The 24,193-nt window shown below is 40.8% G+C and overlaps 1 protein-coding gene across 7 annotated transcripts in view; it reads right to left on the minus strand.

The window, feature by feature from the left end:
- The window catches only part of ccdc88ab (coiled-coil domain containing 88Ab), a 109,163-nt gene extending 86,190 nt beyond the window's left edge, over positions 1–22,973 (minus strand). For 3 of the 7 annotated variants that reach the window (XR_008648982.1, XM_055227376.1, XM_055227377.1), the window contains exons 1-3: positions 22,363–22,920; positions 22,146–22,246; positions 8,354–8,462 (exon numbers count right to left, since the gene is read on the minus strand). Coding sequence is in view for 6 of the 7 variants with exons in the window: in XM_055227376.1 (XP_055083351.1) it covers positions 8,354–8,462; positions 22,146–22,246; positions 22,363–22,425 (273 nt within the window). In the remaining variant the exon portion in view is untranslated. Of the gene's footprint in view, positions 1–8,353; positions 8,463–22,145; positions 22,247–22,362 lie in introns of all 7 variants that reach the window. The other 4 variants (XM_055227379.1, XM_033979191.2, XM_033979190.2 and 1 more) reach the window with 2 other exon arrangements.
- Positions 22,974–24,193: the final 1,220 nt, after the last annotated feature.

Consider the following 24,193-nt stretch of genomic DNA (forward strand, 5'->3'; position numbering starts at 1 on the left):
GTCCAGTCTGGGCCCGTTTGAATTTCTCTGCTCAGGAATGCCAGACCAAAGCCGCTAAATTAAAAAGCGCCCTGGGTTATATTTGTCCTGACCATGGGGAGAGAAAAGTGGAGTTTTCAGTGGACTTTAGAGTTTGGACTATGATAAGTAACCGGAAAAGTAATATCCTACAGGAGAAGACTGAGGCGTTCGCACACAGACAGGGCCTAAAGGTTAAACATTACAACTATATATATTGTCTCATGTGGTTACAGCTCTTCACTGAAATATACAGAGCGTGGTGGGAAACCGAAGCTGGTCTAGACGTAGTAAATTCCACCTACACAATCGCCGCAGCACAAAGCGATAAAACAGAAAAACCCACTCATGTAATGTACACCACGAAAGAACAAGATTATTCCATGTGAAAAGGCGAATACAACTGATTGTGTTTGCAGATCTGCCTTATAGAATTACCTTAACACTTAAAAAGGTGGAAAAATGGCACCTCGTTTTTAACGGCACTAAAAAAACAAGTTTAGTATTACACAAAATGGACCCTTGTTGAGCTTTAAGTTGTGATTTAATGCCGTTTCTTCCTCAAAAACAGACCTGAAGTTGTGTTTTGTTTCATTCATGTACAGCGAAGGGTACAGCGAAGGGTACAGCGAAGGGTACAGCGAAGGGTACATCGAAGGGTGCATCGAAGGGTGCATCGAAGAGTACATCGAAGGGTACATCGAAGGGTACATCGAAGGGTACATCGAAGAGTACATTGAAGGGTACATTGAAGGGTACATCGAAGGGTACAGTGAAGAGTACAAACGGTACATTGAACTGTGCCATTTGGCGTATTGAGACATATCTCCAAACCTCAAAATCCTCTCTTCCACCTTGTGATGTCATGAAGTGGTATGTTTCAAGTTTTAACAGCTCCTTTTACCTTTAGTTTAGTAGAGATTGGCAATTCCAGAGCTAAAATCATACATCTTTGCTGAAATAATTTGGATAGAGTTTGAAAAAAAATTGTGGAGCACTTCCTGTATTACCACATGATGACATCACAAGGTGGAAGAGAGTGTTTTCTGTTTGAGAGAAGAAGAAAACCTACATATGCTGAGTTTGTTTGTGTGTTAAACATGTGTGAATTAAACAAAAAAAACACACCTGGTCTGTTTGTGAGGGAACAACATTATAACACAAATTATTTTTAAGGGCTCATGTTACGCTGTTTTCTAAACCTAAACTTAAAGTAGAAAAGTAATGGGACGTGTGGAGCTCCTGCAACAGTTAATGAAGAAAGTGTGGAGCGGTACAGTAACCTAAAGACCTGCTAAGCCCATTATCTGGGGTCTGGGTCTGTCTGGCTCCAGATGGCCACGGAAATGTGAAACCAATGAGGGACGAGCGTTACCACAAGAAGAGAACGCCACATCAATACGGTTTAATAAAACATCCATTGGTGGCTATTTTTGGCAAATTAATAGGGCGATTTAACAGCACTGGGGCACAGTTTGATTTAATAATACGCTCGCTGTTTGGTCGTGACCACAGGGTGAAACAAGAATGTGACTGAATTTAAAAAAAAAAAAAAAAAGGTTAGTTGCGTAATCAGTTTTGAATGGGAAAAGGTCACATTTTTATATCGCGTTTTTCCACCTTTACAGAGACTTTTGAGGGAATTTTTTATGTGATACTTTTACTTAAGCAAAAGTTCAAATACTGGAGCAAAAATATATTTAAGTAACAAAACTGAGTACTTCTTGCACCACTGTGAGTTATATCGTTTACTCTTTAATTACATTTAAACAGGTACTTTAGGGGATACTTTTACTTTTACTTGAGTATATTGTTGCTCCGGTATCTGTACTTTTACATAGTGTAAAAGTATCACATGAAAAAAATCAACTTGAGGATATTTTTGCTCTGGTATTTGCACTTTTACTTGAGTCTGGGGCCGAGAGTCTGGGGCCGAGAGCCTGGGGCCGAGAGTCTGGGGCCGAGAGCCTGGGGCCGAGAGCCTGGGGCCGAGAGTCTGGGGCCGAGAGTCTGGGGCCGAGAGCCTGGGGCCGAGAGTCTGGGGCCCGGGCTCGAACCGAATCTGGGTCTGGGGGCCGGGTCTGGGCTCGTTGCACTGACAAAGACACAGATTTCCCCACACTTTAACTCAGAACTCTGACCCAGATCCTCGGGGCTTCTGCTCGAGCTCAGATGAAGAAAGTTACTCATTAAAACATTAACACTGTGCAGAGTAAAAGCTGAATTATAAATGTTCTACTACGTCAAACATGAACCTTCTTATTCTGCCATGAGGTGAACGTAGATCAGGACACGAGCAGAGCAAACCTGTTTAAACACACCTCCGGCTTTCACTGGAACATCACCTTCAATTCTATGTTAAAACGACATTCAAGGGCTTTAGTTTTGTCGATTAATCGGTCAAAGTTGCTTATTACTATCAACCGATACCAGAGCAGAGACAGAGAATTTATTTCCTTAAAAATAAAATAAGACAAAACTGATCCTACTGTGTTACGTAGCTGCATTTATTTAGAAAAACTTGAAACATTATGAGACTTTCTGGGCCAACTCTGACCTGTAAATAGTCTTTATTACATTTGTATATTTGTCCAACCAGGATATCGACTAAACCGATATCTGATCCAGCATAATTTTCAGCATTGGCGTCGATATCTTAAGAATTATATGGATTTTTATGAACCTCAGCGGAGAAACCATTGAGTGAGTTTAGGAAGTGACTGGACACAACGACATTTCTGCGTAAATCGTTTTTGCAGAAGATTTGAACAGTTTTGAGCTTTTGCCAGTGCCAAACCACGCCCCCTTTTAGTCAGTTAATCACACAAGTAATGTCTTTAGTCCTGCAAAAGTTCCTTAGTGGACGACAGCCTCAAACATTCCCAATTTTATTCTATTAAATTATCATTTAAAGGTCCTGTATTACACAACATTGACTCTTGTGAGCTTTTAGCCATGTTCTAATGTTGTTACCTCATCAAAAACAGACCTGGAGTTGTGTTTTGCGTTGAGTAACCGTTTATTATTAAGCTGTGTGCATCCCCAAAGCTCAAAATGCTCCGTTCCACCTTGTGATGTCATGAAGTGGTAGTAGTTTTCAAGTTAACAGCCAGTTTTTACCTTTCGTTCAGTAGATGTTGGCAATTCCGAGGCTGAAATGATCCAAATGAGTCTATAAATGAAAGTTTGTGGAGTTTAAAAATGCAGTGGCGGACAGGAAGTATTACCACATGATGACATCACAAGGTGGAACAGAGTGTTTTCTTCTTCTTTGAGACAAAAACTCAGCCTAAATCTGCAGGGTTTGAGTGTTAAACGTGTGAAATGACATTAGAAAAGACCAGAAAACAGCGAAACATGGGCCGTTTAAAGTAATATTGGCCATTTAGTCTAATATGGGCCCTTTAACTTTGTGTTTCTCGCTGGTCGTCTATCTTTTTGAGTACAATGAAACAATTGTACAGGCCTAAATGGCTCAAATGGTTCAAATTATCCGTCCCGGGAGCTGCTGGTGTGAGCCCAGGGTTAAGCCGGGATCAGTGCAGTCAGTGTGTGATGAGACGATGGCAGATATTAACTACCTCGCTCTGGTCACAAAGGTCTAACTTAACAAACTCCGTGAGGTCTTTTACGAACGCCACTCGGTCAAACGCACAACCTCGGAAAGGCACGTCGGTGCGAAAAGGGCAATAATGGGACAATGGCGCTCTTGTCGCGACACTGTGTTGTGTTAATCCTGTCTTTTTAGTCCTTTTGTTGAGGACCACCTGCAGACTGACCCTCCCCGCGGTCACCAGTTGTCTGCCCCCCGCTTGGCCCCTCCGGGTTTTAAATGTCCATTGATCATTACGAGTGAGCGTTTGAGAGTGGACAGCTCGGCTTTCATTGCGGCCGTAGTCTCAAGTTTGGTTGTTTTGGCTGTAGTTTAAGGACAGACAGATTTACGTAAACGTTGGATCGCAGTGTGACTCTGAAGTGCTGTGTGTTTGCAATTTGCACACCATAGGTCGCACACTGGAGTATAAGTCGCACCAGCCAAAAAATGCATAATAATGAAGAAAAAAAACATTTCTCATATAAATTGCATCTGAGTATAAGTCGCACCCCCATCTATGAAAAAAAGTGCGACTTATAATCCAGAAAATACAGTAATTAAAGTAAATTAATAAGTAAATCAGACTTTTTGTGCTTGTATCTGCTTTATAGTTAGAACAGAATGATCCATGAGTGTCGCAGATTATAATTTACACATTTTAAAATCAAAAGAAACAAGTCCGAGTACAGTTGTCTCTCGCTATATCGCGGTTCACCTTTCACTGTGTCGCTGTTTTGCGGATTTTTTTAGTGCTTTTTTACAGTGTATGAGTGTGCATTGTGTCCTGCGTCCTGATTGGCTGTTGGACTGTAGACCATTGTGTCGTGCGTCCTGATTGGCTGTTGGACTGTAGACCATTGTCCATCAGTCTCCTCCGTGCCGTGTCTCCTGTCCAGCACAGAATGTGTTCAGACAAATTTACATAAACGCTGGATCGCAGTGTGACTCTGAAGTGCTGTGCGTTTGCAATTTGTTTTCTCCCCGACAAAACCCACAATGTCGATGAAACGTTCTGCACCGACAAAGACGCCTACGAAGGTTTGAACTTTGAGAGAGTTTAAACGAGAGAGAAATGTGAGAAAATGTTAACGCCTGTGTGAGAAAAGTGTATAAAGTGTGTGGTGAGGGGTTTTACAGACAAAAACAGAGAGAATAATGTAAAAAAAAAGCTGGATTTTGCCTATTGCGGCTTATTTTTAGAACGTGACCAGGGACCACTGTATCACATAGTCACTTTTTACTCTTCTAAATAACAATCAAATGTAATGATCTGAAACACAATACCGTTTTTTGTCATTTTCTCTGCTCTATATTCAGTTTTTCCCACGTTGAACCTATAACAAAATCTCATAATAATGCAAATTTTGAATATTGTCCACACATACAACGACAGGAGCCCAGTTAGTGGCGTGTTTGCCAACTAATACGAAGGTTTCCGGTTCAAATCCCGCTCTCGACATAAACATTTTTGGCAGAGCGATCAGATCTAGCGACCCCTAGTGTCTGCGTACACTGGTGTATGAATGCGTTTGCGTAAAAAGTAATGTAAAGTGTTTTGAGTGTCTTAAATGTACTTAAAGAGTTAAAAGTAAAAGTATTTTGCATGGATTTTAAGGTCGTATAAAGCTTCAAACGTAGTGATTTTGATAAAGATTTGAAGTGAATTTTGTTCAACAGAAACAACTGAAACGATCATTCTTTTCCTTCTTTTCCAGCTGTTTTTATTTGTACATTTTTGCTCAAATTATGAACGTGTTAAAAATAAACCCTCAGACTTTTCAGCAGGTCTCACACAATAAAAAAAATACTTTTACTCTTCAGTCGTGTTCTAGTGAAGTAGAAAGTACAGACACTGCTCTCAAATATAGTGAAGTAAAAGTTAAAATTATCCACTTTATCCACAATTTACTGAAGTTCATATACCTAAAATGTATACTTGAGTACAGTACTTTACTACTTTTACTTCTGAATGTTCCAACAATGAAAACGAACCAACTGCACTGCGTTATAATCGTTCTTGTATGGATCCTCGCTGAAAGATTATCCAAACATTCCCAGGACATTTCCACATAATTCTGAACAGCTGCCAAAAAACGACTGACTTTTTCAAGCACAAACACGAGAAAGTGACTGATATTAAACAGATAAGTGGCTGAAACGTTCATGTCTCGTGCATCATGTTTTTGTCCATTTTATTTGCATGTCTTTTTGTTTTTATCCATTCATTTCTTAAACTTCCTCTATCTGATAAGAAGCAGTAAAAACGTGCAGTAAAAGAGATAACACCGCCGCTATCAACGATCAGATTCACTTGTGACTGAGGCCGTTTGGTGAACACGCTGCACGTTTCATATGAGCCTAATTTTTGAGGTGATGAACAAGAATGGCGTTGTTTTGTTGAAAATTGTGCGTCTATATTAGGGTTTTTGAGATGTGGTCTTAAACTTTTGATCATCTGAGAAACAGCCTAGTTCAGTTTAATGTTTGTTTACAATAAATTACTTACTCAAATTTGTTTTTGTCTCACTCTATTTTCTTCTTTTTGCATTTTGAATCACAACTTGGATACTTCTAAAGATCCAAAAGTGCAAAAAATTTTCAGCTGGTCTTAACATTTTGATCAGAAGTGTATCATCGCAACCAAAGAACCAATCAGGAGCGAGGATGTTGAAGGTAACGCCCCTTTCCTCATGCACCGCTGGTTTAGCAGAGAGCGGGCGCTTAGCAGACGCTGTCAATCAAACCTGTTGCTAACGCTAACAGGAGCGACCTCGGGGAAAGAAGACGCCTGATTTGACTGTTATTAATGTTCATATTTTGAGTTACAGACACAATAGTGAAATAAAAATACAACAAAAAATCTATACTTTTTACTGCGCTGCATAATTTAACCATCATAATGAACAATAATCACAATAGAAATCATTTTTAGGCATCTACTAACCCATAAAAGAGCTGTGTATTCTAATTTGTGAAAGGTTTAATCGCATTTTAAAGTGTTAAAATAAAGGTTTATGCAGCAGTTTGTGAGTCCAAACCATAGACTATGAAACTGTAAACAGCTTTTGTCTCCAGTTTCAGCCTTAACGACCCTATTCAACCTTTTTTTAAATTTTAATTATCACATGTTTATTATTTTTTGGCATAATAACGAAACTATATACAAACAAACATCAACATAACATAACATAAATCCAGGAAAAAAGGAATAAAATAAAATATGACAATATGACACTTAATTGCGTGTTGTATATAAGATCAGACACTGTTTCAACCTTTAATGGCCCTCCTAACGTTCTCTTTTGCTGTCAATCAAACCTGTTGCTAACGCTAGGGGAAAGAAGGCGCCTGATTTGTCTGTTATTAATGTTCATATGTTGATTTACAAACACAATAATGAAATAAATGTACCAGGATCATGTAGAGCGGGTCAATATGAACATTTAAGACCAAAAAGACAAGTCTGACAGCAGCAGGTACAGAGAGAGAGGACACAGATTTTCAAAAAATAAAAAATTAACTGAAAATAAATAATAAATTAATTAAAATGAACTCAAAAAATAAGCTCAAAATAACAAAAAAAACACCTAATAATAATAATAATAATAATAATAATAATAATAATAATAATAATAAATAAATAAAAATAACTTTTAAAAAAACAAAACCCATGGTCAAAAAAAACAAAAAATAAACTCAAAATAATAAAAAATAAATAAATAAATAAAATTAACCAAAAAAAAAACTAAAAAAACCTCTAAAAACCTCAAAATAACAAAAAAAAAAAAACAACAACAACAAAACACCAACAAAAAAAAACAAAACAGGATCATGTAGAGCGGGTTAAAACGAACATTTAAGACCAAAACGACGAGTCTGACAGCAGCAGATACAGAGAGAGGACACAGTTTTCTACAGTCGGAAGTGCGCCCATGCTAACTTCCTATTTATAACGTAGTGGCTAGCGGGTTAGCTCTGTCCAGTTAAATACACTCTCTGGTGACATCAGGGCTTTCACAGACCCTTGTAAAACATCTGGGATTTTCTCCACGAGAGTCAGAGCCACATGTGGGACTCTCTGTGCCTTTCTGAAGTGTCACCTCTCTGTGCGTTTTTTCTTTTTTTTTTTTTTTACTCAGGCCAAAGAAGCATCTGGAAAGAGTCACTGGACCACATCAGACACACAGCAGCTACTGACAAACATGAACTGTGTGAGCGCAAGACTCCAGTTACAGCACAACCGGGAGGAAAGTTTAAACGCAACTCGAACTATTAATGCTTTTTAGACGAGAACAGCGACGTACGACATGTATCTATAAAGAGACTACTTCAAAAACTGCCAGAATACTTCACCTGCTGCTTGTTAATCATTGATACGGGAACGTTTAATGCCAGATCACGTGACTGCATAAGGCTAACTGCAAAACTGAAATAGGAAAGAGGGATTTTAGCCGTTTCGCTTCATAAAAATGTAAAACACTCCAAGGAAAAACAGTCATAATCACACCTGCTCCTGTTTTTAATGTTTTAAATGGACTTTTACTTGTTTATTTTGTGTGTTTTTCTGTTTGTGTTGTATTTCAAACAGGACACCCATGCAAAAGAGAGTCCAAGTGCTCTCTTATTCAGTTCCCCTGCGTAAATAAACATAAATAAAGGCTCTACACATGCTTTTTTCTCCAGGTATAATACACGTTTTCAATCGCGAGCAGCAGTAATCCCAGTCCACACAGCCCTTACCTGATAGAAGGCTTTAATCTGCCTGATGAGTATGGAGAGATTCTGGATCCGAAGGGTGGAGTCGTTGTTTACTTTCTTGTTGGTCCTCTGCACGGTGGCCTTGGGATTTCTGAAAAAGAGACGCAGATTTTCATGACGAAGATGCAGATAAAGCGGTGAATGTGAAGCAAAACCAAAAAAAAAAAAGACTTTTTTTTCCAGACGCTGATCCAAGTGTCTCAGTTTGGCTCGATGTTTGAGTGTGCAGAGCGGAGTTTGGTTTAAGTTATTCACATCAGACTGACAAGAGGGTTTATAGTTTATAGTTTACATAAGGGCAGGAGGTTGTGTGGATTGTGTGGAGTTTAACTTTACAAACTGCTACTGAGCTGGAAAAATAACACAGATAGATGGATATAAAGGTTTGGCGTTATATTGATCCGATATCTGCACTTTTTGCATAAACTCCAGCTCATTTGTCTATACCACACATGTCAAACTCAAGGTCCGGGGGCCAAATGCTGCCCATCACGTCATTTTACATGGACCGTGAGAAGGTAAATTAAAAGGCATGACTGTCATCTGTAAATCAATAAACATAATGAACATTAACAGACAAATCAGGCGCCTTCTTTCCCCTAGCATTAGCAACAGGTTTGATTGACAGCAAAAGAGAACATTAGGAGGGCCATTAAAGGTTGAAACAGTGTCTGATCTTATACCTATATACAACGCGCAATTGAGTATCATATTATTATCAAAATTTTAAGTCTAAATTGAATGCGGACGTACAGATGTGCACAAATCTTTTTATTTTATTCCTTTTTTCCTGGATTTATGTTATGTTATGTTGATGTTTGTTTGTATATAGTTTCGTTATTATGCCAAAAATTAATAAACATGTGATAATAATAATAAAAACAAGGTTGAATAGGGTCGTTAAGGCTGAAACTGGAGACAAAAGCTGTTTACAGTTTCATAGTCTATGGTTTGGACTCACAAACTGCTGCATAAACCTTTATTTTAACACTTTAAAATGCGATTAAACCCTTCACAAATTAGAATACACAGCTCTTTTATGGGTTAGTAGATGCCTAAAAATGATTTCTATTGAGATTATTGTTCATTATGATGGTTAAATTATGCAGCGCAGTAAAAAGTATAGACGGTATTTACGTAAGTATTCATTTCAAATCGTATATTTAAGGGAAAATGATCAGTTGGTTGAGCGTTTGTCCACTGATCTGAAGGTTAGAGGTTCAAATCCTGCTCGTGACATAAAAATCATTGGCTTTGAGTGTGTTGAAGGTGGGAAAATGTCAAAATCCGCACAAAATCAGCCGCTTTTGAGTCTAAATAATCAATATCAGCTGTGAAAAACCCCCATATCGCTTGATTTCTACGGCAAATACTGTGCGTTTAAACATACAAACTGCACAAACTTCCACTTGCACGTGTTTTAGCGTTTGGAAAATTCCCTTTTACATTCCGGTGAAACGTATAATGTTTAATGCTCTTTGGTCTCGAGGGCGTTAGAAGGAGCAGACGTGAGGAGCAGGGTTATCACGGGTATCAACATGTTTAAGTGAGCCTCGTACACATTCCTCTCGAGCAGCAGCACAGCCTCGCGCTCTTATCACGCACGAAAAACAAAAGATCACATTTGCATATCTTCAGATTACGAGCAGAGTTTTACAAAAATACGGAAAATCTAAGTGAAATGCTAATCCGACAGTCAAAACATGCCCGATTTGGAGAATGCAGAACGTTTTGGTAATGCAAAGGTCATGAGAACATCGCAAATGTTCCAGATGCATATGAAAGCAGCGGGTTGAGTCGTTTTACAAGAATTTTATGTAAATAAATGAGCGTGAACACCGAGCTTCATAAAGTGTGCATGACTTGTAGCCTTTGATATCTACACATGCTCCAGGGCAACTCCCAGACCTCCCAAACGGGAATGATGACAGAGCGGCCGTTCAGACTGACTGGGATCTGGGAGGTTTAAGTGGGTTTAGTTTGATAAAGAGGAGACTTGTGCTTTGGGCTGTGCTATATACGCGAGCGGGTCCATTATGTTTCCCTTTGTCAGCAGCAAAATCAACCAAAAGTGGGTTAAAACTTCCATCATGTCGTCATTTTTAATCTTTATTACTTAGATCATGGGTGTCCAAACTTTTTTTTTGTACTTGAAACATATTCAAAGCTGAGGGCCACAAAACTTTGATTTCAGATGGGCGCATTTGATATAGTTTTGACGCCGCCACCGTACGTTTTAATAAAGCTTGGAACGTTAATTTTAGCTCTGTTTCACAACGAAATGTGATATTTTTGAGGTTATAGTGGTAGAAATACTTAAATTGCTGAAAAAACATCTGTATGATCAATTGAGCCAGTTCAGCAGAAGGTCTGAGGGCCAATAAAGATGGTCTGAGGGCCGCATTTGGCCCCGGGGCCGTAGTTTGGACACCCCTGACTTAGATAGTACTGCAGATGGAAAGTAGCAGTCGCAAAATCAGGTGCAGATCGTCTTTTCTTTTGTAAGATTAATGTAATTATACACAGTCCCTGACACAAAGACGAAGCTAAATACTCAGGAATAAGTGTTTTTATTCAAGAGATCTACAGTAAATTCTCTTTCTATCATCCGTGACAGAGTAAATTTAAAAAGATGACAACAAAACATTGCTTCAGTCATGGAAAATACTAAAACATTTACAATCCAATTAATTATTAACAGACAGGAGTCAAAAGGGGAACAGCATTTTGATCCCAGTTTATCTAAAACAACCTTTAAAACTGGAGATGCACAGATGTGATACTGGTATTGGACACTCAAACATCTTTATAGATAGGATATCGATTCCAAGATACTTCATTTTGGTTTATAAATTGGTGAAATAAGATGATTTACAGGTGGATGTTGCTCTGTAGCTAGTTTTAAAGGTTCTATATTACGCAAATTTGACTTGTGTGAGGTTTAAGTGATGTTATAATGCTGTTAGCTACTGAAAAACAGACCTGGAGTTGTGTTTTGTTTCATTTACACATGTCTGTCCACATCTCCAAACCTCAAAACGCTCTATTCCACCTTGTGATGTCATGAAGTGGTAGTTTTCAAGTTAACAGCTCCTTTTACCTTTAGTCACGTAGCGATTGGCAATTCCAGGCGCTGAAATGATCCAAATGATTCTAGAAATGAAGGCGTGTGGAGTTTAAAAACACAGCGGAGCACTTCCTGTATCACCGCATGATGACATCACAAGGTGGAACAGAGCGTTTTCAGCCTAAATATGCAGGTTTTGTGTGTTAAATATGTGCGAATGACAAAAAAACACAACTCGAGGTCCATTTATGACGAGAAAACAACAAAAACATAAAGTAGATGGTATCGGCATCATTATCGAAAGAAAAAAATGACTAAAACGCGACGCAGACTGACCATGTCCGCCATTTTCCTCCATAGATCGAAGCGTGTACGTTCCCTGGCCTATATAAGGGGGTCAACCTGCAGTAAGATGGGGGAGGAGAGTGGAGAGCGTTTGTGAAGTCATGCAAACGTGTTCATGTCTGCAGCTGGGCACATGTCTGGAAATGAACTGCTGTGGTTTCATTTATAAACCCGATTGTACGTATACGTTTTTATTCAACCTCTTTTTCTCGAACGGGTGAAGACGAGAACAGACAAGGGACTCTACTTTTCCGAGGACGTACAGTTAAGTCTCCTCGTACAGTAAAAAAAAAAAGCGCTTTGTGTCTGGCTGCAGAGATTTGGATGTGTAAATTAGCCTTTTTTTTTTTTCGCCCTCCGCCCTCACAATCAGGCTAATCAGGAGGAGACGGAAAGCCTGAAAAGAGCGGTCACATGCCACCATCATCCCCCTGCCCCGCCCACATCCCCCCGCTCAAGCTCCATGGTAGGGGGTCCATTTAACCCTTAATTAAAAACCACTGTAGATGTTGTAATCCCATCAGAGCGAGCGGGGCAGTGCGGCGTTCAAAGGTTCATGATCGACAACGTGACGTAGCGCTCGGGTCGCACTCCGGTTATAACTCGGTGTGTCGTACAGTGACATATTGGCGATAAAAAACGAAAATTACCACGTGTTTTTTTTTTCGGTTCATTAAACACGGACGACGCACGGGACGACCCTAACCTCCCCCGTCCCTCCCGTCTCCTTTTACACTTCACTAAGCGTCTAAATACGTGGGTTTAGCGCCGCTGATTGCGCTAATAATAAAAGGGGATTCCGGATGTGCCCCTCCTTCCCGCGTGATCCCGCTGATACAGTAGAATTACGACTTAAAATTAACAAACACCGTCTGCGAATCGGCCAGACGAGTCGATAAGTCACCGCCCGCAGTGAATAGGCCGTGTGTGTCTGTGTGTGTGTATGTGTGTGTGTGTGTAACCTTACTATACAGAAGCCTGAGGGGGGGAACGCGCTTTCTACTCTCGACGGCGAGCTCTGATTGGCTGAGGACGTCGGGGAGTAGCCTATATCTGACAGAATACATCACAGTCAGCATGAGCATCCACGCACATGCCCATACGCACACAAACACACACACAAAGACAAATGGAGGGCACGTGGTGGAGATAAAACAAGAACTCGTACTATCCCAACACCGGAGCGTGCCTTGGAAAACTGGGATTCTCCGCAGTGAGAGGATAAGCGCTTATTATTATCCTTATTATTATTAGGGAGAGTTCAGGATTTGCCGCAACAAACTAATTACGAACCGTGATGGGGAGTCAACAGCGATTCCCGTATAAAATGTTTTACTCCGTGATTAGGAAACGCATTAAGCCGCGTCCTCGCAGGGCTGATGAGTGCGCTCGTTCAGTGATGTGCGCACAAGTAATGATGTGAATAAAACATTAGTGGAAGTTGCCAGAGAAATAAATAAATAAAATAAATAAAAGCTCGGGAGTTTGGTCAGTGGATCCAAGACACGGCAATGTTTAAAAAGGCTCATATTACGCCGTTTTCTGGTCTATTTTATAATGTTTTCTCAGTAAAAACAGACCTGGAGTTGTGTTTTGTTCTTCTCTCACATAGAAAACACTCCGTTCCACCTTGTGATGTCATCATGTGGTGATACAGGAAGTGCTCCGCTGTGTTTTTTAACTCCACACACCTTCATTTCTAGAATCATTTGGTTGATTTCAGCGTCTGGAATTGCCGATCTCTACTGAATTAAAACGGTAAAAGGAGCTGTTGACTTGAAAACTACCACTTCATGACATCACAAGGTGGAACAGAGCGTTTTGAGCTTTGGAGATGTAACAGACAACATGTGTAAATTAAAAAACAACAACTCCAGGTCTGTTTTTGAGGAGGTAACCACATTATAACATGACTTAAAGCTCACGAGAATCAATTTTGTGTAATGTAAGACCTTTAATAAACATAAACATTGTTATACCTGCAGAATTGTATTGTTTTAATGTTCTTTTCTGTATAATTTTGCATATTTGGCATGGGGTTAAACTTCTCGTTCCATTTTGCCTCTTATTTTTGACACCCACCCATGATCCTCCGTTAAAAAGTGACATGAGGAGACGCTCATAATGAAAAATGTCTGTAAGTTTTATGTTTATTGAAAATTAGTACTTGAAAACTGATGCTTCATGACATCACAAGGTGGAACAGAGCATTTTCAGCTTTGGAGATGTTATAGACTAATAATAAACAATCATTTGAACATGTTTGAATGCAACAAAACACAACTCCGGGTGTGTTTTTTTAAGCGGTAACGACGTTCTAACACGGCTTAACGCTCACAAAACTGCAAAAGTGTAACATCGGACCTTTAACAAAAACCAACAAAAAAATTTCCAAAACACATTACTCCATTTTTATGGCTCACGACAACCGAAACAAAGCACTTCGCCAAAACAAGTCCAAGGTTTACAAGCCCCGTGAGGGAAAAACTGAATCATTTGTTGGGTTTTTATTTATTTTTTGATCAGATACAACAATCGAACGCACCAAAAACCCATGTAGCATTGTTCTACGTTTGGTCACAATCACACCGCCCCCTTTTGTGCCTCTCATGAGAACAAGAGTATACAAACGGAGCAGTAAAACCAACGGTATGTGGTTCCCATCGGCCCGTTTCCTTGTCCTGGCTTTTCACAGCCTTGTTGCTCCCCTGCTTTTGTTTCAGTCGCTCTTTTCAGGGCCTCTTCCCATTCCTCCGTCTCCGTATCCATAGGGACATCGGCTAAACTTACAGCTGCTACTTGGCTGGAAGTGACTCGACAGCGATATTATACGGATATGGAACCTCAAAAACACCAAATTAAGACACAAACTTCACAAAAATTAAAGCTAAAACGCACGTGATCCGCTTCTGAGCACAACAAACCGCAGCAGAAGTGACCACGGCTTCCTCTTTTACCTAAAATCAATAACCTGCTTAACCTGCGTCGTCATAGCAACATCACTGACCGTCAATGTTACGCCACGAAACGTCAAATCCTCTCCTCCGATTGGCTAAAAAGCGAAGCGCGGACGTGCTCCAGTGCCACTCGTCGACCCGTGACTATAGCGACGGTAAACATTAAACGAGGAAGAGTCGACGCGGAACCGGACGAGCGTGGAACGAAATGAGTCAAAATTTAGACGAGATACAAGGAGGGGTTTTTACGTAATGGTGTAAAAATGATCAGCGTGTGTGGAAAAGTAAAATGAGGATGATTAAACAGATCAAATCCTGTTTTATTTTGGAGTTTAAAGATGATTTTGCTTTGTTAAAGAAGACCTATTGTGCTTGTAGTGATAATATAAGACACTCGTGGATCATTTTCTTATAATTTGCACATTTTAAATCACAATATTCATCTAAAACGACTTAATAAAAGAAACAAATCCTCTGACTTCCAGGTTTGAAAACTCACGGATATCTACCCAACGCGGCTGAATCTTACGTTTATCACCGACTAAAGAAATAAAACTGGATAACGAAGTGCGTACGTCACAGTGGGAGGTGAAAACGGCGAAAACTAATCTGCAAAATGGCGTCTTGGAATAAGTGATTAAAGCTTGATCAAACATGAATCACTCCAAATACAACTACACTGATTTCCGCGTTGGAAAACTGCTGTGTCCGATGGAGCTGACGTCGCCGTAAACGTCATCACAACAAAGCGCCACGTAGCTGTTGGCGCCCCCTATGGACAGCTGCGCATCACACTAGCGAGCAGCAGACGCGACACTGCCAAGTCCAATAAGTATCACCGATTAAGAAAATAAAATTGAAGAAGAAAGTAAGTACAGAGACAAAAAACAGCAAAATGGCGTCTTGAAAATAAGCAAATAAAGACTCAAACATGACTCACTCCAAACACAATCAGAAGGAAACGACTAGAACATGGTTAAACGCTCTGAAAAGGTCCAGTTTTGCAGAATACGTCTGCTTTAAAGTTTTGAAATTCCCCTGTGGGATTTGGGGCGTCCTTGGGTTTAATGCCGAGCGTCTCGAACGAACACGACAGCTGCTGCCTCCTGTCGCTCGTATTTTTGTCTGGTGCAAAAACTGATCAAAAAAAAAAAACATGGTAAAAAAAAAAAAAAAACATGGTAAAAAGACATGGTAAAAAGGAACAGGTTTCTCTCTTAGCTTCTGAAAACTCTCATCATCCGGGCCTGGAATCTCAAAAATGTGTTTCATCCTTGTACGGCTTCAGAAAGTCAACAAAAAAGGGAAAAAAAGGGAAGAATCTGCGGTGGCTAAAGCAGCGACACAGGAAGAATCAGGAGAAGCTACAGGATTTTGCTCCATTTTTCTTAATATAAATAGAAAGTGAAGTCAAAGGAAAGTTTCCCAAAGGTCAGGGGTGGCTGGTGCACGTTTTAAGCTTCATAAATCATTCAGAGCTTCATAGAGTGTTACTAATGCTTTTTATCAGCTGCTGAGGAGCCAATTTTGTCATTACAAGGACGTGATGACAGCAGCATTGTGGACGGCGTCCTGAGCGTGTGCTTACACAGCTGATGCCGTGGCCTTGGCACAGGCGCCCGGCTTTTGTGTTCAAACAGAATATGACACATCGCTAAAATAACAACACTGCCTTTACTGACGTTACACTGAGGAGAAGAAGAAATGGAGAGAGCACGAACATTTAGTCTAATACAACAGAAAAGTAACATAGAACAGACTTTTTAAAAATGTGAGACGGGCTTCTACTTTGTTTTTATATGTACAGTCTATTGTTTAAACACTGTCAGACATTGCTACGGGCTGCACTTCTGGCTCCAATTCACTTTCTATTGAAAAACTGTGTCTCCTCTCTCTCTCTCTGTACCTGCTGCTGTCAGACTCGTCGTTTTGGTCTTAAATGTTCGTATTAACCCTCTACATGATCCTGGGGTTTTTATTTTGCTATTGTGTCTGTAAATCAAGACATTATAGACCAGTAAAACTCGCCTAGACTTTTATTCTTTTTAAAAATCATGTTCAGGAATCAGGAAGTATCAGAATGTACTGCATTTTTCACAGAACTACCTCTATTTTACATATCCATTCTTATTTTTCCCTTTGACGCATCGAATAACTGACCTGCGGCTCTGATTGGTCTGATCTCCGAGGGACGATGTAAGCGCATTAACGTAAAGACAGTAATATATTTAAAGAGCCCCGTGCCTCTGCTTTGAGACGCCGTTTGAATTTACACGAGAGCACGATTGGTTGCGGAGTTACGGTAACGGAAAGTCGGCAACCGCGAGTTTATCGGCAACAATAACATCTGACGCTATAGAGTTAACAACAGACAAATTGGGGGACTTCTTTCCCTGAGGTCACTCCCGCTAGCGTTAGCAACAGGTTTGATTGACAGCGTTGCTAAGCGCCCACTCCCTGCGGACGGGAAGAGGCGTTACCGTTAACAGCCTCGCTCCTGATTGGCTCTTTGGTTGCTATGACATGTGCAGCAGGAATTCCAAATATGAAACACTGCTCCAAATTCGCCGCTATAACTGCTAGCCTCGGTGAGCTTCATTTGAACGCAGAACGCTCTTTACGCAGTCTCCAAACGGTTCTGTTCAGCTGCGCAAATGACTGAAAGGATTATTATTATTATTATTTATTCTGCACTCTTCTCTTTTGTCGATTTTACTATGAACATTTCCGTTTTGTGCATGAATTGTGCCGTACAAATAAACTTGAGTTCTTAAAAACGATTTACCCCGAGAACAGTTTACAGTTTTCCGTTCGCAGCATAAAAAGTCTTAACTACAGGGATGACAACACTGAGCAGATTGAAAGCGTTGGAAAACACAGAACGACTCAATAACAAAGAAAAGGACCAAACAGCCACAGCCCTCCCAGACAGGACAGAACGGTTTACCAAAATGCCAACTACCCAGCATGCACCTCCAGCCTGGGCAGAGCAGCAGAACATCCAATCGGACGCCGGGGCTCACGGTTGCCACGTGGACGGCGATTTGGTGTGACAGCTCTGAGGAGGAGATCTAATTGGCAGTGTTATGTCACCGTACAGGGGGCGTTAGAGGGAGGGGCCCGTGCCATCTGGGCTTCAGTAAACCGTTAAATAATCCTGGGGTCTCCCGTGTTTCTCCACACTGCCAGTCTGTCTGCCATCCTGCCCCGAGATCCAGGCCAGACGCGCATATTTCCATTTTTTTTTTATAACGTCTATTTGTAGAGCGGAGCTGCTTTTAAACAGGGAAAGACATTATTGACACGGTTCAAACATGGACGATGGGGTTTATTTCAGTAGAACTCTGGATTGGATGACCAGAAATGGAGGGAAAAGGAAAATATAAAGCGGAATGACTTTGAACGAGCCAAAAACAAAAAGAGCCGGGCTTGTTTTATGCTACCAAGTCATACCGTTGTTATATTACGACAAAATACACAGCTGCTGAATGATAAAAAGTGCAAAAGAAGTATTGATGGTTTTCAGATGATGACGTGATGATGTTATACTGCCAGATGGGGGCGCTAGACTCAGATTTTCCTAATATTATGAACTTTGCCATGAAATATCCATAAGTTAAGAGCGAAACATGGGATTTAAACATGTTTTGGGAGAAAGAAATGGCTGTACAAGTTGCAAAAACAGGTTTGTATACCAAAAAAGGCCACTATTTCATTCAAAAATCCAAAAAAGCCAACATACAATTGACACAGTAACACATCAAACAGGAAAACGCAAAGATTTCTGGGAAAAATTAGTGTTTATGAGTGTTTATCTGAACTGTTTCGTTATAGTCTATGAAAAAATAATGTGATGCAAGTTTTAAAACAGAACTGAATGGAAACGTGCTCATATACAACAACAAAAACGTCTAAATATTCTTAAATATTCAAATGCAATGGATGTTTTTGAGCTACAGAGGTTTCTGAGTGTTGTGAACTGCTGTACACAAGATATAAAGTCACTGACAGTTTAAAAAAAATGCATAATTCTGCATTCAGAGATGCCCCGAGCGTAAACGCCATTAAAGGAATAATAAGTGTTTTTCAAAGACAGGGGGCAGTATGTGATCTCCACAGACCTGACTCGTCCTGATTTCTTCCTGTGGGTCGATCTTAAAGAAAAGGTGTTTGTGAATAAACCTCAGACGACTTAATAAACGACTTAAAACGTGATATCGAGGATCAAATAAGAGCAAATAAGCCTGGAAATGCTTTAAATGTGACGCAAAGTGTGTTGGATCGGGCTGTTCAGGGACAAAACCGAACATTATTTTTAAAAAAGTAGGTCATTTTTACTTCCTCTAGTTGAAGTAGTGATAAGTTCAAGGGTCAGTGAACAATTCTAACCGTATATATCGCCAAAAATCCCAGAAGGTTCAGTTTATCTGTTGCTAAAATTTGGTGAGTAAAACTTAAGAATTATAGGAGCTACTGAAGATTAAAAAGTGTCAGTGACTTTTCGACTTTTGGATATTTGCAGTAGTAGTACAGCACAAATACAAAACTTAAAACCATGAATGTTGCGCTTGATCATTTCTATTTCTGACTAGCCCCAAGAACTCGCCGCGCCACGACAAAAATCCGCGTTTTAACCATTTTCACGGCTTCCACGGCAACTCGAGCGACGTACGACTATGCCCGCGTGTGCCGTATTTGACGTGACCCCACTCTGGAGACAAAGAGCGTGCAGTTTGACCAGCGCGGCGCCGCCAGAGTCACCCCGCGGTAATACTGTAGACCCTCTGTGTGTGTGGGAGGCTGCCTGGGTAAGACGGCCATCAGCAGCTGCATGACTCCAAAACCAAACACAGGCGCAACCGACACACACGCACACACACACACACACACACACACACACACACAACTGGCAATCCCCAACATCCTGTCAGGAGACCAGCAGAGCCGCTCATTCAAGCCCCACGCTGGTCCGTCGCTTCTTCGTTCCGTACCGTTCCACCGCCATAAACGAGATCCCAGTGTGAGCGTTTTACTTTTATTTGCAGACAGAAATCCTATTAAAATCCACGCCAAGAACATCACAGCCAGAGCGGTGAAGTTGCTGCTGGTTTAAGCCTTAAAATGCGACAGCTGCAAAGGACATTTTCCAGCTTCAATTAGGAACTTTCCATTTCGCAGTATCCCTTGTTCCCATAATGCACTTTGGGGCATGTTAAACCCCGGAGTATTTATACAACAACTGCAAACTACTGCTGCTTTTCCTACACTGTGTTTTTGTTTTATTTTCACCCATTGTTTCTTAAAGTAAAAGATTACGCATCATTGTGTAAGGAAAAAAGTATAGCAGTACTACTTTTGGATACTTGTATGTAGTTTTGTTATACTTTTTTTCTTATACAATGCTGCCTGATCGTATTTTCTAGAGAAGTAGTCACATCGGAGTATAAGTCGCACCGGAGTATAAGTCGCACCGGAGTATAAGTCGCACCGGAGTATAAGTCGCACCGGAATATAAGTCGCACCGGAATATAAGTCGCACCGGAGTATAAGTCGCACCCCGGAGTATAAGTCGCACACCGGAGTATAAGTCGCACACCGGAGTACAAGTCGCACACCGGAGTACAAGTCGCACACCGGAGTACAAGTCGCACACCGGAGTATAAGTCACATACTGGAGTATAAGTCGCACCAGCCAAAAAATGCATAATAATGAAGAAAAAAAAAACATTTCTCATATAAATTGCATCTGAGTATAAGTCGCACCCCCATCTATGAAAAAAGTGCGATTTATAATCCAGAAAATACAGTAATTAAAGTAAATTAATAAGTAAATCAGACTTTTTGTGCTCGTATCTATGATCCATGAGTGTCGCAGATTATAATTTCCACATTTTTTAAAATCCATCAGTCTCCTCCGTGCCGTGTCTCCTGTCCAGTACAGAATGTGTTCAGACAGATTTACATAAACGTTGGATCGCAGTGTGACTCTGAAGTGCTGTACGTTTGCGATTTGTTTTCTCCCCGACAAAACCCACAATGTCGACGAAACGTTCTGCACCGACAAAGACGCCGACGAAGGTTTGAACTTTGAGAGAGTTTAAACGAGAGAGAAATGTGAGAAAATGTTAACGCCTGTGTGAGAAAAGTGTATAAAGTGTGTGGTGAGGGGTTTTACAGACAAAAACAGAGAGAATAACTGTAAAAATAAAGCTGATACTTCACGGATTTCGCCTTTTATGGGTTATTTTTAGAACGTAAGAAGAACAAAGAGCGGACGTCACAGTGGGCGTGTACCGGTGGAGGTGAAAACGGGGATTGATCAGCAAAACGGCGTCTTAAAAATAAGCGATTAAACATAAATCACAACCTAAAATTAGTAAATAGTGAGAAGAAACAACTAGAAAACAGTTTAACGCTCTGAAAAGTCCATTTTGCAGAAAGAGACTCATTTAATTTCGTATCGATCATGTCACGGCACATGTCACAAACGCTGACAGTGGAGTTTTTGGGCATTGGGGGGGAAAAAGAGCACGGTGGAGTCAGACAAAGGAAACTCCTCCATCCCCGTTTTAACCTGGTCCAGCGCGATACAAAAGAACCACGAGGAACAATATTATCAAACCCATCATCTCCACATCTCGTCTGTTTAATGAGTCCCGTCTAGAGCCTCGTCCAACCCCCCGGAGCAGAAGGAACACGAACGTGAGTGGTGCAGTTGAAGGGGCGGGGTGTCGTGGAGTCTGCTGCAGTTGACAGTTAGAACAGATAGAAGCGGGACGTGGGATATGAGCGTGTTTTGGGAGAAAGAAACAGGAGAAATGTTGACGTACGAGTTGCTAAAACAGGTTTGTATACAACAGGGAAAGGTACGCCCGAAAAACAACACTATTTCATTCAAAAATCCCCCAAAAAGCCAACAAACAGCAACAAACAGCAACAAAAAACAAAGATCCAACAGCGATTGACACATAAATGAAGAGGTTTATGGATATTATAAGGCTGTGACCAGGAAAAACGCAAAGATGTCTGGGAAAAGTGGAGCGTTTATCTGAACCGTTTTGTTATATTCCACGAAACAATGATGCAACGCAAGTTTTTAAAGCAGAACTGATAGGAAAGCGCACACAAAAACGCCAAAATACGCCTAAATATCCAAATGCAATTAACGTTTTTGAGCTACAGAGGTTCCAGACGACATATATTTGTTATATTTGTACTGTACTACTCCTGCATCCACACAGGAACACGCCAAATACTAAATCTTTGCCATAACTGTAAACGAGCCAAAGAAAATCTCATTTGTGCGTGCAGCTGGAGGGTTTGTGGGTTATTGGGTCAACTTATGTCATTATGATTACGAGCACGTGTCCATTTATCAAAGTGTCAAAAAAAAAAAAGGACTCACATCTCCAGCATGATCTCGTTCAGGTAAATCCCATCCACTAACTCAATATATTCGGACAATTTGGTGCCATCTGTCACAGTCAGCTGCCCCACGGTCTTAACCTGGAAACACAACGCAAATGTGTGTTAAAAGAAGCAGAAATTAGTCCTTAAAATGATGCACTTCGCCACGTAGAGCTGGTTAATTCATTTTTACAGAAGCTAATCAGGGGACTTACCCAGCAGACAAGGGGTGAGAGCAAAAACTGCTCCAGCAAAGGGCTAAAAACCTCACTTTCCATTTTTTCCCGGTGCAGCTGATGTGGATTTGCTCGGATTGGAACAGAAATGAGGTTTGGTTCTTCAGTCTTGGCTCTTCTTTGGACCCATGGACGCGATGGTCATTTTGGCACAGGGCCTCAGAAAGAAAGCAGCGCCCGCGTCCTCGTAGTAAAGACTTGGGAAGAAGTAGTAAATCCACGTTCCTTTGGACAGTTTCCAGTGCGTAAATGCGTTTGGGTGGCTCTGAGACGCGCGCAGGCGGCCAAACAATCACATTTTAGTCAAAAGATTGGATCAAAAAAGTAGTCTGGATGTTAAAGAAATAGAAATCACTAGACACGATTCATGGAGATCTGACCAAGGTGTAGTTTTCTCCACAATTCACCGTTACGCGCGGAGGTATCCTTAATGAAAACAGTCCAGTGCGGTGCCAAAATAAACGTACGTATCCATCCCGGAATGCGCAGAGGCTCGTGGTCCATGTGCTGCGTAAATTGTGTCCGTTGGAGGTGTTTTGCGCCCGGCTGCAGCGCGCACTCCGCTCAGCTCCAGTTCAAATGGTGCAGACAGAGGAGGCAGCTCTGAGGATGACTGGAGGACACGAAGCACCGCCCCTCTGCCTCCTCCCATCACCAAAACCAAAGAAAATAGGGCAAGCATCACCGCATCCTTATAGTTTCAATATAAGACTTAAAATAGATAGTTTATTTATTGATTTAAAGGTGATAAATGACACAAAATGGACCGTTGTGAGGTTTAAATCGTGTTATAATGCTGTTAACTCATCAAAAACAGACGTTCACACACGTTTGAGTAACTTTATTATTAGTTTGTCTCCATCTCCAAACCTCAAAATGCTCTGTTCCACCTTGTGACGTCATGAACTGGTGTTTTTTCAAATTAACAGCTTCTTTTTTTTTTTTTTTTTTAACCTTTAACGCACTAGAAATGGGCAATTCCAGCGCGGAAATGACCCAAATTATTCTAGAAATGAAGGTGTGTGGAGTTTAAAAACACAGCGGAGCACTTCCTGTATCGCCACATGATGACATCACAAGGTGGAACGGAACGTTTTCCGTTTGAGAAATGAATTTATGCACCTAAATATGCAGGGTTTGTTTGTTAAATGTGAAAAAAACACAACTCCAGGTCTGTTTGTGAGGAGGAAACAACATTAGAACATAGATCAGTAAAAAAGCGTGACACCGGCCCTTTAAGATGCTGAGAACTACATGAACCAATCAGGAAAATGCATTTTATTTAGCCTAAAATGTTGGTTTATTCAAATTAAAGTCCTACATTAAGAAGAAAAACCTTTAATTCTTTGTATTCACTCAATTTCAGTGCATCCGACAAACACAAATGAGGTGAAAACAGCTCCGCAGATTCAGAAACGCCATGAAATCGAAGGTTGGCGGTTCAAATCCCGCTTTAAACATAAACATCACTGGTTGAGCGGTGAGATCCGGTGTCCCACAGGTTGTCGGTGCGATCCCAGCTCCCACAGATGAATACTGTTGTTGTGTCATTGGGCAAGACACTTAACCCACCTCCCAAACTAACCCAACCGTTAAGCTACGTGTTGAAGTCCAGGTTTGTCGACCACGTGGCAGTTTTACTCGTATCAGCGCTCGGTAAATTGGTTAAAGATTAGTCAGTTAACAAGAGGCAGAAAATCAACCCATGATGCATTGGGTCACGGTTTAAGGCGAAACAGGTGACGTGACCCAGTGACACGTTAAACTCCATCGACTGAAGCTTCTACACCTGGTTTAAAAAGTAAAACGC

The sequence above is a fragment of the Periophthalmus magnuspinnatus genome, chromosome 15, assembly GCF_009829125.3.
Source record: "Periophthalmus magnuspinnatus isolate fPerMag1 chromosome 15, fPerMag1.2.pri, whole genome shotgun sequence".
NCBI classification, from domain to species: Eukaryota; Metazoa; Chordata; class Actinopteri; order Gobiiformes; family Gobiidae; genus Periophthalmus; species Periophthalmus magnuspinnatus.